The 20,436-nt window shown below is 36.7% G+C and overlaps 1 protein-coding gene across 1 annotated transcript in view; it reads right to left on the bottom strand.

Moving 5' to 3' along the window:
* The window catches only part of LAMA2 (laminin subunit alpha 2), a 380,546-nt gene that overhangs the window by 90,129 nt on the left and 269,981 nt on the right, over positions 1 to 20,436 (bottom strand). Inside the window, exons 31-34 of the mRNA XM_050709562.1 lie at positions 16,754 to 16,840; positions 15,659 to 15,852; positions 4,984 to 5,126; positions 4,344 to 4,442 (exon numbers count right to left, since the gene is read on the bottom strand). Of these exons, the coding sequence (XP_050565519.1) occupies positions 4,344 to 4,442; positions 4,984 to 5,126; positions 15,659 to 15,852; positions 16,754 to 16,840 (523 nt within the window). The remainder of the gene's footprint in view (positions 1 to 4,343; positions 4,443 to 4,983; positions 5,127 to 15,658; positions 15,853 to 16,753; positions 16,841 to 20,436) is intronic.

The following is a 20,436-nucleotide window of genomic DNA, read 5'->3' as shown; positions in this document are numbered from 1 at the left end:
GGAGAGGAATCATCTTAATACTTTCTACTTAGCTCTCAAGATTCCTATTTACCAAATCATTTTTTATTATGCAGAAGCCACTTTAAGCAACACAGCTTGTCAAGCTGTATCATAAAGAAAAAAAAAAGTAAAACAAACAAACCAAAAAAATACAACAAAACAAACCACCAGCATGAGCAACAACAATCCACCAGGGTTCTGACTGTCCAGATTGCATTCCAAAGAAATACCTATAAGCAGAGCATTATGACCTTTCCAGTCTCTGGGAAATGGCTAGGAGGTCAATAATTCAAAATGAGCTTCTCTCACTTGAGCTGTACAGACCATTTTCTGTTACCAGAAATCTATTTCATTAATAGTCAAAGAGAGATAGTATCACATTTAACAAATTGCCTGATTAGCTTCTACATGGAAGCCCTCAAGATACATCAGGACAGCTGGGTTCGTGAAACGAAATCCCTGGCATTATCATACCACTTACAATTTTGGTCTACTTCAGAGTGGTTACCGTGCGAATAATTTATATGAAAATGCTTGAGGTAAATAGAATGACAGAGGAAGAACTAGCAACCTATATTAGCCTGGGGGGAGATGGTTGTATTTTTATCCCTGTATCAGTTGAAAAACAAGGCTTTTCATATTTATACAGCTTTAATCATGTTATTGGTTACTTCTGCTAAGATTTACAAAACTCCTTTACCTGTCTGGATACAGAGCTGAAATATTGTCATACTTAGTTGTAAAGGCAATTGGGATAGGAAAAAGGCAAAAATACGGAATGGTCTTGATGGACCACTGTTCTAATCCAGCTTGGCATCTCTGATGTCATTTCATTCTTCATGTAATTGAGAACTACCTTATTATTTATTGTCCTGTCCTCCACAATGAGCCTTTTATTCTTTGTCTTATATTTTCTTAGAATATTCCCATTCACTTTTATTATATTCTACAATATTTCTAAGTCCTTTACTACAAATGGTGTTCTATAACTTACACAGACTTTTCTCATTTTTGATTACTTTTTCCACATTCATATTAATTCCAATTGGCCACTTTAAGCTTTCAATATTTATGACTGAATGGCAGGCACTAAATTTTCATACACATTAATCCGCCATCAAACCATTTCCATTTTCTCTCTGTGACAGTTCTCTTTATACTTAAATCCCATCCAATCCTACTGTCTGCTTTCTGTATTTTGCCATAATTTGCTTTGCTGAAAAATAACCTTTCACTTCATTTTCTGGTCTAGCATTAACTCCATAAACCAAATTAAATGGCAAGTATCTTTCACATTGTACCTAGCCATTCTATGGATAGTTAAATGTTTCCATTTGTTAATAAAGTCCTACTCATTTGCTACATATTCAGTTTACTACAGTTCGTTATTTCCATAAAGTCAGACTTCAGCTACTGCTAACAGTTTCAGTTTAAAGAGGCACAACAATCTTTTTCTGGGGGAGGAATAAAAGTCAGGCAGACTGAGTCCAGAGCAAGGGTTTGGAATGAATTTTTGAGAAGTATGGACACGAGTGAGACCTGCTGGCATAAAGGAGATCTCCAGCATGGAAATCTGGTAAAACAACTAGTTGAAACCACAGAGCTGCAGACCACAGAAGGAGGGCAAACTCAGACCTCACTGTATAGATAGTAGGTCTTGGATCACCTTCCAAATGCTTCAAACTATTGCCAGCTACTTCCACAAATTTATGAGCTCAAGAAATTCAATGGTATGGGAGAAATGAAGAAGTTTACATAGTCAAAAGAGGTATTTCAATTAAAAGGAAGTGATTCTGATCCCTGACTTTCCTGAAGTCTCTGAATGTACCCCATTAGAAGGGAGAAGGTGTATTTGACTAAAGTAGTGAACTGATAGGATGTGAGCAGTCTGAAGTCTACCTCAGGTGGTAGATGTAGAAATGAATATGCAAGTATGTAAGAATGTAATCAGTGCAAGAGCAAGAGAAGAGGATCTTCTTGTAGAGAATGTGTAGTACAATTTGGCAGTGAATGAAACAAAGAATACGATGGGGAAAAATAAAAGAAAAAGGAGAGCTGCACCAATGGAAGAGATGACTGGTTGAAAAGTTTTGTAGTAAGAAAATACTGTTGTCTTCTACATTTTGTCTTAAAATGTGTAGAAATTTTTCTTCATGGAAAAAAGTGTCGTCACTAATCTTCATCAACCTTTATCCTTATCACTACTGGTTTCACTTGGAAAAGTCTAGTGAGCCTGCAAATTAGATTTGTGCAGAAAGTTTGCTAGTTATAGTCATACCATGTGCAGGAACTACTAGCTGTTATGTGGTATTTAGCTGAATCTTCATATAAAAATGAGACTTCAATGTGCTACATCAGGAACCACTCTTCTTTTTGGTACATTGATCCTATTTACAAATATAGAAAGAGAAGGGTAGGACTTAGCACCATTTGATAGTCCTCAAAATAAAAACCAATGTCCAATCCAATTAACTATTCTCCATAAGAAAAAATTGAAATCATAAGCCAACTTACTCGCTGCAACAAGGGAAAACTGCAGAAATGGAAGTGGTGTTAATCTGTCTACCACACTAAACTCCCTAAGATCACATTCTCAATGTTTTCCCTTTCAAGACTAGTCCACAGAAATTCAGAATTTGCAACATATTTTAGGTAATCTGCATGAGGGATTGAAATTTATTTAATTTTGGTTGTATTGGGCAGGTGTAAGTGGTAATTGGAAAAGGATATTAAAAAGAACAACTTTGCAAAGGAAAAAATTATTAGTTTAAGATTGAAAAATCTTAATACAAGGCATATAATTTTCCCTGCTTGTAGGGCTCTCATGAGTTAAAAACCTGCCTAGACTTAGCAATCTTTCTTTACGCTTACATACATACACATGAAGGTATGCATGTGTGTGGAGGTATATATACATACATACACATGTGAGCATGCATATGTACATACAATACAGATGCTTTCTTATCCACTCAAGGTTTCATGGAATTCTTCAAAATTGAATATAATGCACACAAACAAACCAATTTCTTTGAGAATTTTGGTTCTGCAAGGCATGAACAATTTTAAGACAGGATGCTAAAACTATAGGGGGGGTAGGTAAATTCTCTCAGGTGTATGTATCATCCCTACAGCAATCATTGTTTTGCTTGTTTCATTATTTCAGTGCAGGGAAGCACCTAGTCATGAACATGAGTTTTGCTAGTCTGTTATATTAATGCCTTTGGGACAGCTGTATTTTTATCGTGGCTGGTCCATTTTCCTACTTTTTCTCCACTAGGTGGCACAATTTATATTATTTTCTTAGACAATGTCTTTCTGACCAAAAAAAGGTCTATACTGAAATAAAACTCATAATAAAAAGAGTAAATCGTACATCAATTGAAATCCAAAAAACCCTCACTTTCTTCATAAATGAAATATAGAATGCACAATAAACACACACACCTTCTGCAAGATTTGAATTCTCCCTTTAAATATTGTTCTCATTTCAATTACTTCATTCACTGACTCTTAATAACAAGTTATTTGTTAAAACAGAGACATTCCCAGGCTTGCTATAAAATTTCCTTAAAATTAGTGCTTCAACCTAGGCTACCATTTCCTCTACAGCTCCTGAAGAAACCAGCCAGCACAGAAGATAACCTAAAAATGGAAAACAACTCCAAACACTAAAAACTATTCCTACAATGGGCTTGAGTTGGCTGGGCAATAAGTAACTGAGTGAAGCTAGTTTACCTGTATTGTGAAAGACCATCCTGCAAGAGAAACAGAATGAGAACTATCTTGAGACAGTCAGACTCAGAAGATTTGAAACAGAGTATGAGGAGATGATGTTGTTGATGCAGAAAGCAGATAGCCTTGCTAACCATACTAACCATACTAACATTCAGAAGAAAAAGAAGGGAATCAGGCGGCCTGGTTTCCAAAAGCCTTAGCCAGTCAAAGAAGGACTCCAGTCATGTGAGCAACTGTGTGGTAATCATATGGCTTGGTTGCTGTTGGGTTTGTAATATTATCTGTAGCTGATGTTAAGAGAAAGCTAATAAATGCTGTATCAAGACCTCTATTACCTTTAGTCTCAGATTTTCCAAATAAGCTCATTCTTGGGTGCCCTCTCTGTATGAGCTCTCACCTACATTATAAAGTTTTACAGAAAACATATCTCAATGTATTGGCCCACAAAAATAGGTTATTAGAGGACTTGGTGCCATTTCAAATACTGAAACTGAGAAGCATCTTATAATTCATCTATTCATTCATGTTTAATTCATATTCAGGGTATTTCTGTCATTATACAGCTTTAACCAAGCCCATAGAACCCAACGTGATCACAGACTTACTCTTGTCAGTAGTTCATCCATTTCTGTCACCAAGGTATCCAGATTTTCCTGTGCTAGCTGAAGAAGTCTCTCTGGAGCACGCTGAGGTGAAAGCAAATGCTGTTGGGGGAAGAGGGGAGTGAAAGTAAAAATCTGTATCTCAGTGCTTCCAAATATTGTAGAGAAGAAACAGGAAAAAATTCCTTTTCGTTACTGTATGCAACTCCCTTTTGTCATTGACCCTTTTGTCACATCCATCCAATGTATTTTCCTCAGGACTCTTGACAGCTTTACATATGTTAGTGGAAAGCCAAAAGTATGGTAGGCAACATAACACGTATAAAATGTGTATCTGCTTTCTGGACAACTAGCATGAACAATATTTTATTTGTATGAAGCATCACTTTTTATGTGCCTACAGCATAATTCCTTACATACATGTACTCAAACAAATTATTGCTACAAGATTTATGTATTAAAATAAGCCAAAATAAATAATTGTAATAACTATTTACTAATTAAAGCAAGTTTGAAATAATTAAATCTTAAATTCTTCTTCTCTGAACCTACTTACGGCTGTATTTTTGGACAGACAAATACAGTTATACTGGAGCATGATTGTATGTGAATACATGATCTTTGTATGCTTATGTATATCTACCTTTAATTCCTGTGTCGTGTTCTCAAAACCATGCAACAATTTATACGGAGCAGGCAGTGGACCACTCAGGTTAACACTCATGATCATCTGGTTTAGCTGATCCAGGTCACTGAGAAGGAGTCCTGTACATTCATCATCACAAGCTGGGGGAAGAACAGCAAAGTTGATTTATTTCTGATAAACGTTTAAGATATATGTTTGTGTTAGAAATATTTTATGGCATAACCTACAATTCTTTGAAAGGTAATGCTCATTTCAGATAATTTACCCCAAAAGCACAGTGTGATAGGAAGTAAGCACAGCAGCTGGGGAACAGGAAAGATGTTATTGCTTGGGACTTGGTAATGGGACAGTATAATATAAAACAAAAAGAGCAAAACCGGTAGGCTTACCTCATAAAAAGAAAAAATTAATGTTGCCCATTACAGACTAGCCTGTATAAAATCCTACATTAGACAAGCAGTTTGGAGGAAGTCTGAGAAAGGTGGACAGGTAATTTGGAAAATCTAGGAGCACTTCAAAATCTACAGTACATTTATGGATTTGAACATAAGAACTCTAGAAATCTTACAATTTGCATACTTTACAGTCAATAACAGCATGGCCAAGCGTGCTTAACTTGTAATGCAGACAGTAGAAAGAGTCGAGGCAAAAATACTGATAGTTTTCTTTTAAGAAATGTTTTTCCCTACCTCCTTTCACTAACCAGCTTATAAGTTTTTCAGGTATGTTTCCTTCCTTGAAAATACTCTTTAGCATGAAAAATACTGGTGTGTGCTACGTATGCCAAAAGGTGTTTGCACCCCCCCCCCCCCCCCCCCCCCCCGGTTTCTATTAACTATCACAAGATATTCTCATAACTTAAAGTCTTGTACAGTTTATGCTACAGAGAGGAAAATTCTTCATCCTTTAGAAAGGAGTTGTGGGAATGACTTTCTGTTTCCATGCATAAAGATGCTACATATGACTGGCAAAGCAAAACAACATCTCAGGAGGTGGAGCAAACTGTGAAACAACAAATTCTCTGGTGATGATGTTAAGAGACATGGAAGGTTGTACCTAAAATTTTACAAGTATGTAATTATTTCTCTCAGCAATGCTCCTAGGCAGCTCAGTGGCTAAAAAAACACTGAACAACATGTATTTATTTGCAGAAGATGGTAAGTAATTTTCAACAGGGGATTACATTTTTTTTTCTGAAGTCTATTGTTCATGTAAATTAAATCTTTTCTATTCTTTAAAGTTTTCAGTCAATCATCTGTTGCTTATTCTGTAGTTTGGCTGTTCAATGTAGTGAAAATTTGAGTCAAATGCAGAGGAAGGAAGAATAAAGAATACTAGTTTAATACACCATGAAACTCATGTGATGATTGAAAAGGAGACAAGATATATGCTGGATTAGTGCAGTAAAAAGTGGGTGCAGAACACTAGATACTGTTATTTTAAGGCTTCCTTTTGCACCTTCATTGCTTCTATTTGCAGACTTCTTCCTCCTATTTCTCAGTATTTTGTTACATAATCTGAACTGGAACTTCTCTGTAGTCAGGGCATGATACGTTCCATTTTATGTTTCTATAGGAAATAAATAAATAAATAAACTAAATGCCACCCCAGCTCTTGTTTGTTTTTAGAAGTTCTAGAGAACCAAAGGAAATGCAAATTTTATAGCAAACTGAATGCTTTATTAAATAAACATCTCTTCTGTAGCTGGCCAAGAAGGTAGGTAACCTGATAACCACTTTGCAGGATGCAAAAAAGTGATCTTTGAGCTGAAGAGTTTTTTTGCCTTTTTTTTTTTTTTTTAATAATTCTGATACATTGCTTTTCACTTATAAAACAAGGTAAATCTATTTATCCTAAAAATTGTCCAAGCAGTTGGTAATGAAATGCTAAAAAATTGTTATGTGTTAAAGACAAACTCAATTCACACCAATAAATAAAATAAAAAAGAAAGCTTATGAAGACATGAAGTATTCTCAATGAGTAAACAACTGGTAAGTGTGCTGTGAACATTCAGTATAAATAAACAGGTAGAAGAGAGGAGCTATATCAAGCAAGGACCACAGCTGAGTATACGAGACAGGACTAAGCTACACCAGTACACAGTCTGAAATGAACTGGAGCTATGGCAAATAATTCAAGAGCATGATTATATTTTATGAGACTAAATTTTTCTGTGATTTTTATCTATAAAACTGTCAGGATAAATTTGTGTCTAATATTAAGTAATGCAGCACTAAATTTAGATCATTACAACACTGCAAGCATGTAAGAGGCAAATCATGCAGTCAATATTACAACATTGCAGCAAGCAACTAATTGATATTATTGCGTTTTCCATTTTCACCACACTTTCCCATGCACAGGAAGCCCTGTAAAGGATTCTGTCTTACCTCTTGTGAGAAGCATCTCCAAAGTTTGCACGCTAAAGAAATTTTATTTAAAGAAATAATCGATCAAATACTAAGAGGCACTGCAATTTTATGGACTTATTCCATCTTACAAGGAGAAGATAATGTACAATAAAGTAATCAAGGGACTGAGCCACAATATGTTCCTCCAGTTGGGTGGTTATCTAACAGGATTTTTCTTTAATACATTTATTACTGTTAAAATGCATAAGATACACACTGCATCTGCATAATGACTAGGTAATTTTTATGTCTGCTTGCAGCCCAGAAAGTCAACTGTACCTGCGTTCTTTTTGGCTGCACCAAAAGAAGCATGTCCAGTGAGGTGATTCTCCCCCTCTGCTCTGCTCTTGTAAGACCTCACCTGGAGTACTGTGTTCAGTTCTGGGGCCCCCAGCACAAGAAGGACATGGACATATTAGAATAATTCCAGAGGAGGGCCATGAAGATGATCAGAGGGCTGGAGCACCTCTCCTAGGAAGACAGGCTGAGGGAGCTGAGGTTGTTCAGCCTGGAGAAGACTCTGGGGAAACCTTGCAGTGGCCTTCCAGTACCTAAAGGGGGCCTGCAGAAAAACTACGGAGGGCTCTTTGTCAGAGAGTGTAGTGATAGGACAAGGCATAATGGCTTTAAACTAAAAGAGGGTAGATTTAGGTTAGACATTAGGAGGAAATTCTTCAGAGGGTGGTGAGGCACTTGCACAGGTTGCCCAGAGAAGCTGTGGATGCCCCATCCCTGGAAGTGTTCAAGGCCAGGTTGGATGAGGCTTTGGGCAGCCTGGTCTGGTGGGAGGTGTCCCTGCCCATGGCGGCGGGTGGAACTTGATGGTCTTTAAGGTCCCTTCCTACCAAAACCATTATATGATTCTGGGATGTAAGGAAAACCCTGAAATCTCTGATGTGAGGTTGAACTTACGATAGTTATTGACGCTTCATTATTACTGTTTCCTGTTGCATCACAAGCGCTGAATACTCATTAGTCTCATTAAGCTTTTGGCCATTAACCTATTTTTTTTCCATTTTGGCACCAGTCTAAAACTAAATAATAAAAAACCTTCCTTCCATCCCTGTACTCATTTTTGGCTGGGACAGAGTGGCAGTATTCTCTGTGGCATCTCATGGTGGTGCATTTTGGATTTGTGACCAAAACAGTGTTGACAATATGCCCATGTTTTAACTGCTGCTGAGCAGTGCTTGCACAGCATTAAGTCCTTCTCTGTTTTTCTCACTGCCCCCCAGCAAGGAGGCTAGGGGTGGGCAAGAAGTGGGGAGGAAAACACAGGCAGAACAGCTGACCCCAACTGGTTATTTCTTATCAGGTGTCATTGTGCTCAGCAATAAAAGCTGAAGGAAAGAAGGAAGAAGGGGGAGACATTTGGAATTATGATGTTTGTCTTCCCAAGTAACAGTCATGTATAATGAAGCCCGGCTTTCCTGGGAATGGCTGAACACCTGCATGCTGATGAGAAGTAGTGAATGGATTCCTCATTTTGCTCTGCTTGCACAAGCGGTTTTGCTTGGCCTATTAAACTAACCTATTAAACTGTCTCAGCCCATGGATTTTCTTGCTTTTACCCATCCAATTCTCTTCCCTATCACACTGGGGGGGGGGGGGGAAGTGGGTGAGCTGCTGGGTAGAGCTTAGGTGCCTACTGGGGTTAACACACAGCAGCCCCCCAAAACAGAACCCTAGTAGGCAGTTAAAAGTTTTAGCTTCGTTGAAATTGCTGCTGGTTTCAGGGGGGTTGCATGATCAATGTACCTCCACTCCAAAATCTAGGCAAAATCAGATCCAGATCAGGGTGTAAAGTACTGCCTCAGGTTTATTTCATACTTTTGTTGTTTATAAAGCCACATTTGCCGGTTCTGATATATACCAGTACTAGTTAGGTTTATATAGTGCTTGAGAAGGGCAAAAGACATTGGGATGTGGGTCCAAACTCAACAGGAACTCACGTATCAAAACCAAAACTAAATGAAAACGAAACAAAACAAGAAGAATAAAACACCAAATTAAAAAAATAAAAAGGGGGGGTGGGGAGAGAACAATCAATAACTTATCAGCTTCCATGTCAAGTAAGGGTGTCAGTCCTTTACTGAGCTCACGCAGACAGAGGAACAGTTGGACAGTGAATGTAATGGGAAGTTTAAGCCTTACTTCTGTGCCATGTGGGCTCACAGATCCTGTTAGACACACAACAGAGCAGAAGCTAGGCCAATGCTTCATAGATCTGGTTTTACACACATTATCCTTTCCAGAACACTCTGTGAAGGCTTGAAATAAGAAGCTCCTAGCTCCTACTGAATTGAGGACTGTGTGGGAGCTAGGACATATTTCTTTTCACAGATTCTTCAAGATGTGCCTCTGACAAAGACAGCATCACTGCCTAATGTTGAATTTGGGAGGACTGAGATCATGTAGCTATTGCCTATTTTAGAGGGAAAATCTTGATTCTGTGAGGACCAGTGACTAGAAGCTCTCTCTTTTTCCTGGGTGCAGCTGGGAAAAACTCCCTCTCCTTGCAAGTACCAGTCTACTTGAAGTACTAAAGTGTCTGAGACTTGGTATAAAAAGAATCCCATCCATCTGGGTCTGGCTGTGTAATTTTCTCCTTATTCTCCTTATAATGAAGATTAAAGTTTTTAAAGATATAAGTTTGTTGACTGCAGCATGACTGAAGGTCCATTTTTTTCACAAGACTGAATTAAAGAAAAATTCCTAACAATGAAATAACTGCTTGATCTCTCTAGGTCATGATTGATTCCTGTTCCTCTTTAATTTCATACAGCAGAACCAAACTGACTGCTTTACATTTTTTTTTTTATTTTAAATTTTTTTTTTGCTTGACCCCAAGGATATTTATGACAGAAGCATCTGAGGAACGGTTCTGCTTTGTGTTGCAACTGAGCTCAAAATATTGAAGCCAAAGTTTTTTGTAAGTCCCCATTGTAGTTATGACTGGTGCCCTGAAAGCATTCAGAAGGTGAGTACTGACTTTCCATATGTTTAACAATAAAGCCTTGAAGTTCTCACTATGATTTTTTTTCCCCTGAACACTGCACAGTAGCAAGCACAGTCATTGTTCTGACAACACTGCAATCTATGGTCCTCTGTTTTATGTACTACAAACTCTACAACTGAAGTGAAGTGGAATGTCACAGGGTATAACAAAAAAACACACCAGAGAAGTACTAATATAAGAAAATGCACAACTGCTACAGGTTTGATCCAACCGCCTTTGTAGCTCCTTTCCACTTTGTCTGGCTAAGGTCAAAGCTCTCTGGAAAGGGTAAGGAAAAAGCACTGGGTGCTTTGGCTTGTTTACATAATTCTGGTATGCATATGCAAAACATGGATCAGTGATCTCAGCCTCCCTGAACATGCTAGGTATGTAGATGAACTGAGGTATCATACATACACCCTGCTCATCATACAACTCATCTGCGTTCTAGATTGGAACTGTTGGGCTTAAGTAAGAAAACTAATGTCTTCAATTCTGTGGTTGAGCGTAGGGCAGTCAGCAACTGCCTGTTGATAACTTGCATCAGAATGAACACTGAGGTATATTTATTACAGTAAATATGACAGCGATGCATAAGGTGACACCAATCATTTAGAAGACAATTCATTTATACTTACAGATAAAAATCAAAATCTGTAAGTGTTAGAGAAGATTTGGGAGAACTTCTGTCATATTTGAAATGAAGCAAGGATGTTGCCAGTATTATTAAAATCAGTTTGCAACCATTACTGATTTTCCTATTGGCTACTGACTGTTTCAATACAGAAGAGAAACCAGGCCTAAGAAGTGGATTACTTTAGACCAAAAATTACAAGGAAGACTTCATCAGCACAATATTATGAGTACATGATGATCTGGTTACTTTAGCTGGAGAAATAATCCGGTTATTAACAATACTAATGCAAAAATTTAGGATTTTTATGATGCATAGCAGACCACTCAAACCCTTGCATAACCTCTTAAAATGAAGTCTCCCTTTTGGATATCACTTTCTATCCTCTAATTGCACACAAGAGAAAACAACACTGTTTTGTTCTAAGAATATAATGGACAGTAAATTCTGCCTGTGCCATTCACCTATAATTATCTTTCCATTGTTATTTAGCAGTAAACAATTCTTCCCCTTTGTACAGTGGCTTTTAAAAGATATATTATCTTTCCATTCTACCTGTAGTTTTCTAAAATATAACTGTAATAAAACAGCACTGAAAAATGGCATGTACTAAGCAACTGAAAAATGACAAGTTAAGAAAAACCAGTAAGAACTTAGTAATACAGATTTTCAGCTATATCAAAAATAGAAGATTTTAATGAACATGCTGGCTTCTCTGAGTCTTTTTATGTCTTTTCACTGCAAATTTTTGCTCTAAAACCTTTAGAATACTTATGATAAGGGATATATGGGAATTTAAATGTTATATTTAAACAATAATAGATTATAATATTGTGCATAAATTCTCCCTCTAATTGGATTTAAATATGCATTCCTTAGCTTTTATATAATTCTGTGTAGTGTGACCTTTGATAGAATTTGCCAAAAATTCATTATTCAAATGCTTGTTCTATGCTAAATATTCAAAAATCAGTTTTCACTTTCCTAAATATTAAACATAACATTATATAGCTTAACCACACTCTGTTTTATATGACTTACAACTATATTTATTCAAAAATTGATGATTGTATTTGTATTTATTTTCATTAAGCTAGACCATTTTGCTACCTAACTTGGGGCTCTTCACACTTCTGACAGCTACAAAGCAATCGCACCAGTATTTGAAATGAAACTCTGCAAATTAGAAAAAGTAGATACATGCTTACAGTTCATTTGAAATATGGAATGCAAACAGGATTCTACATATGGCATTAATTTTCTGCACATTAAATTACTTAATCACTATTATTATTACCATTAAGGTTTCATTACAACTGAAGCTAGTCAGAAAATAATTTACTGAGTATTTTGGAAGTAGTTGGTACACAAAAGTAAAAATATGTTTTATAAAAGACCAAATCTTCAGCTGCATTAAATTCAGATTGGAACAAAGAAATGTTATGCAAGTAATGAAGGAAAATTTCAGGGTTTCCTCAAAAGATGTGATGAAGCCCTGGAACAGGTTGCCCAGAGTAGCTGTGGATGCCCCATCCTGGAAATGTTCAAGGCCAGGCTGGATGGGGCTTTGGGCAACCTGGTCTGGTGGGAGGTGTCCCTGCCCATGGCAGGGGGGTTGGAACTTGATGGTCTTTAAGGTCCCTTCCTACCCAAACCATTCTGTGATTCTCTGTTTCTAATGGCTCTCTGATAGCACAATGACTATTAAAGCACATTAGGAGCTGCAGCAATATTTTTCTATCAGATAAATAAAAAACAGCTGTATGCTGAAGTTTGTAACTAGCCTAACACTAGGCAGTGTTAACCACGGGCAAATTCCCACAAAGCTTGTTCTTGCCACACTCCCCTCGTCTGGCACAGTCCATGTGCCCACTACAGACTCCAAAGCTAAATGGTTTATTGATCAGGCAGTGTCAGGGCTATTGCCCTGCATTAGCAAAGGCAGATTTAGAATAATATGGGGTCGAGGAACATTTAAACAGCAGAAAAATCATAAAATGAGAGCAAATAGGCATAAATGATCTACTGAAATATTTAGGAAGTTTTTGCAATTCATAACTGGGATGTTATTGACATAGCGTCAACAGTAACAGCCTAGTTCCCGTAATATAGGAAAGATTTATGGTACCTCCCATCTGTTCCTATAGGTGGTCCTAATTTTTGTGACTGACAGATAGAAATCTCTTCATTTGCATTGTTACTTTTAGCAAGGACATGAAATATCCATATGCAAAAACAAACAAACACAACAAACAAAAAGAACCACCAAAGGATTGTTTTTCAGATGAAAATCAATTATCTAGTTGAAGTAAAAAGACTTCTACAAGTAGTACAGATACATTTTAACACCACCACATGATTATGTTGCAGTTAAATCTGAAATTATAACAGGACACAGCTTTTAAAGCACTAAGGTGGAAAATTGGATTTGCCTGCACACAGCTTTTCCCATTCATAGTGAGATTTTTAACTGTATTATCCACACAATGAAACAGTCTGATTAACAAACTGGAAAACCACTACAAATGAAAGCTTGCACTTAAGCTGTTTTGTACAATGAAGAACTCCGCAATCCTGGATATCCCAAAGACTGTTTTAAGAATGCTGTTAAGGTCAACAACCAATAAAACACAAACTGAGGAGTGCCTAAGGCTGAAAGCATTTGCTAGTCCTGGCATTACTCTAACAGATATTCAGGATGCTGAAAAAGTTAAGTAATTTTCATTTAGATACCACTGCAGAAAACACATTCCTTCTCTTAAAATTTTGTAGCTGTGACAGCTATAGACTTAACTCATGATTACACTTCTTGACACATAAGCCATGAAATGGAATTGGAAAGTGTAGTTATTTCAGAAAAGTAGCTACTTACTCTATTTTCATTCATTTTGCTGTAGTTTGAAATAGAGTTTAAGATATATGACAGTTCAGTATTAAGTCCTAAACTGCCTCACACTGAAGGACACTAAAAGTTTTTTTCCTTAAGTACTCTAGGCTTTTCATCAATGAACTGATGTTTTCTATATTATTAATAATATGGAAAAGTGTTTATGTAGATATTCCCAGTAATCTCTATTCATTTTCAAAGAAGAGTTGTACCTCTGAATTGGGACTAATGTGAGAGCACTAAATTCGGTAGTCCCATTTAGAAGCCTAGTTCTGCTCAGACCCAATCACTATGGGAGAGCTGATCACAACCATTAAGTGAAGTGAAAACATGCTCTGCACTCTGTAGCCCCAGACTCTAAGTCTTCCTGTCTTCCTGCTCATCCACTCAAAAAAGCCACACATTTAACTCTTGAGTGACATGATACCTTCAGCTATTTTTTAGCACTTTTTTTTTTTGGTTGTTTTTTTTCTTCTGTTTTTCCAATTTGTAAATTGTTTGCAATTTGCTTGAGCTGAGCTGTACTAGTTGATTTTAATATTAAGAGAAATGTAGACCTCTCAGATCTCTGGGTATTTAGGTAAAGACTGACTGCATTCTGTGGAGAAAAAAAGGAAAAAAAAGCTGCTTTTATGGTATGTATATGCCTTGATGTTACAGGCACCTCTCACAGGCCAAAACCCCAATAAAACGGAAAAAAAAAAACTTCAATTGAAATCCTATAGCAGATAAAAATCAGATAAAACATTAAAACTAGTTAATTGTTCCCTGTCAATATGTTCAAAGATGCACAGAATAAAAGTATAGTATACTGTGAGCTTACTGGATCTTTATCTATATTCTATTTTAAAGTGCACAATGATGGCCTTGAGGGGAAAAAAAAAATAAAAAAAAGCAATCACAAATTACTTCCTACTCAGGTTGAGGAGATGGAGGAGAGGAGTGGAAAGGAAAGCACCTTATATTTCCATTAGGATTTACTAAGTGTTCTAGAAAGGTTTTGCTACCTGATATATTTAATAAGACATAAGTATATAATATCACAGGAAATGAGATTGTGGGCTCAAAACAAACACTATACTATCTAATGGAAAAAAAAATAATAATTCCAAACAATAATAAAAGACAAGACACTCACTACATAACAAAACTGCAGGTAGGACAAAGATACTAGTACTGTAAAATACAACCTGATATTTTAGGATGAATTGGCTGTTAGTTTTCTTTTTTAAAGAAAAGATGGTCTTTGTTCCTGGATAAATTGTACTGTAATTCTTTACATATTATAAATTAATATAAATATAAATGGTTGTTGAACCAACATGACCAAGCAAACCTTCGTAAAAACTTTTCAGTTTCTCTATGTGATTCACGACTAAAAGCATTGCAACTGCTAGTTAAAAAAAATAATAAATCACTAATATCAAATATTTAATCTGTCACAACAGCAGTGCCAACCTTTAGGAAGACTACAAACTTCAACAGCCCACACCCCAAAAAAAAATCCTTCAAAGTTTTGTTGTCAATTTTCAGTAAACATGTAAAAAAAAAAAAAGTATTGAGAGTTTTCCAAACATCTCAAGGCTTGTGAAAAAAATGGACCATAATGCCAAAGTAGTCAGAAACTCAGCAAGTATTTTCAAAGGAAACCACACCACAACTGACCGCTGCAAAAGCAGGTTTGAATTTTTGAAATATGACAAACAAAGAGAAATTCTCCAATATTACATTAGTATACGTACAAATGCATTTCATGCCATCATGCGCATGCCGGTGTTCACAGGCGTCACACTTCCACCCTGTGAATCCAGGCTTGCAAGCGCACTGTCCGGTGACAGGGTCACAGGGAACAGGCAGGGAACCATATCGATCACACTCACATTCTTGGCAGGAGCCTCCTAGAGTTTGTGGGTTTCCCGTGTAGCCAGGAGAACATCTAGACATTGCAAATAAAAAACAGGTTTGGCCAACAGAGAAGTACGGTGTACTGTAATGAATGGCAAGACTGTAAACAAAAAGTATAGGAATATCCATTTATGAACCACTGAAAAAAAACTGTGGTGCCTTACAACTCAGTATGCATGTATAGATGGAGAAAATGTTGCAAACTCTCCAGCAAAATGATAATGGGCATAATCTCATAACCAGGACATGGAACAGTCCAGACAGAGTATGCAAAAGTGATTTCAGTTAAACTTCCGTTACACTGACACAAGACTTCCTACATTACCTATGTTTGCTTAAAAGACCTTTTTTTTCTTCTTTTCTTTTTTTTTTTTTCCTTACCACTAGCCACTTGTATTTTGCATTAGAAGTGAAGTCTTAGTAGTCACTTGCTGATTGAGATCATCTTAATCCCAGTCTTGCTATGGATGGGACAACAGTTATATTCTGGAATATTAATTTGCAGTTTTGTTATTAATATGTTTCCGTGTAAATGTTTTTCACAGTCAATGCCCATGGGGACATAATAATCACTTGAATATAGGGTAAGAATGACATCAAGTCACACTATAAGTATGGTATCTAATTTTAAGTAAATGTAATGTTTTTTTTTTGTTTCATATTCTGTGACCCAGGGATAAACAAAACAAAACCAAACAGAAAATACAACTTAGACAAGATTAGTGGTATAAATAACACTGACTATTAATTTACAGCAGGTGTGTGTAGGAATGGCCTATTGTGGCTGACTTTGAACCACATATAGAAAGTAAATAACTTATCCAAAGGAAAGTATTTAAATATTAGTAAACATACATGTATAGCATTGAGGAACATTGCTCTGCTTCATGTGTTGCCCCCCTTTCTCTTCCCTCCTTTTTCGTTTATCCTACCTTTCACAATACTGGCCTTCATATCCACGTGGGCATTCAGTACACCGGTAATCAGTAGGTCCTTCCACAACACAAGAAGGGCTGAAACTAAAACAAAAGCAAATAATAATAATAATAAAAAAATAAAAAATAGCTTTTTGTGTTCTATTGCATCATCAGTCTAGTCAGCTGGGCAGAGGGGTACATGGTAAGCTCTACACTTCAAAGCAAATGGCAGCAGTTTCTTATCTGCTCATAAACACCTGTGGGAGACTTTTTTTTTTTTTTAAATCAAGAATTCTGCAATCACCTTGCTGTGGTACTGGTAGAATTTAGACAAATGCTGGAAGGGTAGAGCCAATGACAGTAGGATCCAATGAGACGAGCAAGTCAACAATGCCCATCTTGTAGGCCTGTGTGACTGAATGGTGCTCTCATTTAAAGTGATCAAGAAAAGGAAGTAATGGAAATGATGTGAGAGACGTGATTAAGAAACTGAACTAGCAGACATCCAGTCCTTCCAGTTTGATTTAATATTACTTTGAATAAAAGGAAGAGAAAATACTTGCCTACAGACTAAAAAACCTAAAAGCTATATTCATGATCAGGAAGTGATCATATTTTAATCAAGGATGAGAGTGTATTATTTCTATTAAGTCATGACATACAAGAATAACTGGTGAGTGCAGTGTGTACCTATGGGAACAGTGGAAAGTAGCATGCTTTATTAGCGCATAAAGTGCCTGCACAAACTGTTATAACAACAACAAAAAAAGTGCTAGGAGGTGAAAAGAAACACAACTGAATATGAATACCATAAAAATCACTCAGATATTTGTGGAATAAGATCTAGAAAAGCACAGAGGTAGCTAGTGGTGAGCCCAAACTCCTTCCTGGCACAGTACAGTCAGCATCCTACTCTAGCTTGCTTATAATACATTAAATCGATAGTGATTGAATGAGTAATAAAATTATACCTTTGCAAAAAATGTAAACAAATTGATCTACTACTCACAAATTCATTATCCAACAAATTTTCAGCTCCATTACAATAGATTCACACCCCCGGAAACAACTCATTACCTCTGATTTTTTTTTTCAGCTCAGCATGTATGAAGCTGACTGCCGACTGTACAGAAATATAAAACGGTATATAAAACTTAAAACCTTAATGGAGTTCTGAAAAAGATAATAAATAAAAATAACTGCACCACACATTCATATATATTATCATGTCAGTCATGACATAAGAAGCTAATGAGATGGCTCATTAGCTATCTGCATTTCATGCAGGTTATGATTATTCAAGTACCATACAATACTTACATGTAGTTTGATTTTTTTTTCCTTAGTAGGATCTTAAAGAGTTTTCACTAAGCTGCACAGCGCACACAAATCCAACGTGTGATACCTTCATTTTCCACAAATCCAACATGTGACACTTTCATTTTCCACCTAATAATATAGCTTTATGGAATGGACCTATCCCACCTAGTTAGGCATGTAGTCTAAGCCAGCTGTTCAGGAATCTTCTATCAGAGATGGAAATATGGAGATGTACAGACAGGTATACACATCCAAAACACTTCTCCTCTTCCCCCTCTTCCCCCTCTGCAATGGTGGTTTCCTGCTGTTATAGGTGAGTTGCATAGTTTTCTCTCTTCACTGGCTCTACAGGCACATAAATTGTTGATGGCTACAGCTACAGGGGTAGTAAGCCCATCCCTCATGTCTAGAGACATCTGAATCAAGCCCTAAAAAAATTAGCAGTTCTGTTTCTGGACATGCTCAGATCTGTATCTTTTCTTGACAAGTGCAAAGAAACTGGATGACTATCCCATGATTAAGTGTATCTACTAAGCTCAGAATAGGTGTTATTCATCCATCTCCTACAAGGGCTTTTAAACAAAAAAGCCTCTTTACAAGAGCATGATATAAAAGGCCCTGGCAACATAAACTCTCATGCAGACTGTGGAGCAGGTGCTTTGCTTACTCTTCTCCCTTCCTGAGGCAGCTCAGCAGTTTGAGTGCTCACCCAGGACACACACACTGCTTGGAGTCCACACATTTCTCAACTGTAGAGCATTCCAGAAACACCAATTTCTTGTGTTTTAAGTTAGCTTTTAGACAAAACAATGAAGTGATTTCTGGAGCACAAATTTGAGAATAAATCTAAATTCTTGTAGCTGAGTGCCATAATCACCCAGGTGGACAGTCCTCCTCATTTTCCAATCTGCCATCTGCATTTCTGGGCAACCAAAGGTTCTTAAATTCCAGAAAATAAAAAAAAAAAAAAAAATTAAAAAAAAGAGGTATTTTCAGCACTTCCTGCTGCTAGTTAGTAACAAAATGTTTTCCTGTGTATTGGCTAATCTGCAAAGCTGAGAAGCTTGGTTGATCTTATTCTTAGCAATTTGAATGTCCTTTGTTGACATCAGTAAATAGAATGAATAACTAAGCCATAGCAGAAAACATGCTTGTGAAAAACAAACAAACAAACAAAAAAAAACCACAAACACAACAGAAAAATCTGTAGTCATAGTATTACAGCATCATAATATGGTTTGGGTTGGAAGGGACCTTAAAAGACCATCTAGTTCCAACCCCCCTGCCATGGGCAGAGACACCTTCCTCTAGACCAGGTAGCCCAAAGCTCCATCCAGAATGGCCTTGAACACCCCCAGGGATGGGGCATCCACAGCTTCTCTGGGCAACCTGTGCCACGGCCTCCCTACCCTCAGAATAAAGAATTTCTTCCTTATGTCTAATCTAAATCTGCCCATTTTAGACCACCTTCTAATTTTCTGAGATAAAGGATACTTCTTTTATCTCTTTTTATAATTGTTTTGGCTGTTCTCAGCTTGGTATTTATGAGGTTTGGAAGTTCTCTTAAAAACACTTGCTTTGGATAAAAGATCACAAAGTATTTAGTTACTGTTGTTTGCAAAAGGAATGCTGTCCTTCAAAAACCACTTCAAAATGATAAAATGAAGAAGAGAGAAGAAAAAAACCTCTTAGATATACTGGCTGAAATACTCCCTATAACATCCTAAAGGTCAGACAAAACACAGACAAAATGATTTTAAGGAACACTTCCAACCTTTCGAGAGAACAATCCTGAAACACAACCCTTTTTAGAGCACTACTATGGTATGATTCCAAATACCATTTAGAACTTCCCAGCAAAACCACAAACAAATCTCAAGTGCTAAAGTATCATCTGTTGGGAACACATGCAGAGACATCATAGCAAGGCTCATTAGCATAAAGCAACCAACAAAATTTATGCTGCAATAACTATATTGCTTTTAAATTATTCTATCTTTCACAAATTGCCTAAAACTCATGTAACATTAAATAAGGAATCAATAAATTCCACAGTGGAGCAAGAAAGGCACTGTAATACATTTATACCAACATAATATATGAGCATAAGACTTTTTACAGCTCCCTCGTGGCCATATTGTATTTGAGTTCTTCTCTAGCTTCATTTGTGAGAATACCTTTATAACACATATTCATTATCTGTTGAGTATTGCATTTTCTACCACTTATTAATTTATTCATCACAAATTAGCAAGGGAGCAATTTCTGACTTTTAAAGGAAGATCAATTAGCAGAAGTAGATACAAAACTTTTTAGTATGACTCTGTGTGATACAGTCCTCCTCTAGCCATCTGAAAGAGGACATAGTAAGTCCAAAA

This window comes from Cygnus atratus, chromosome 3, assembly GCF_013377495.2.
Source record: "Cygnus atratus isolate AKBS03 ecotype Queensland, Australia chromosome 3, CAtr_DNAZoo_HiC_assembly, whole genome shotgun sequence".
Taxonomy (NCBI): Eukaryota; Metazoa; Chordata; class Aves; order Anseriformes; family Anatidae; genus Cygnus; species Cygnus atratus.
The sequence above is the reverse complement of the archived record's forward strand: the minus strand, read 5'-3'. Positions and strand labels throughout refer to the sequence as shown.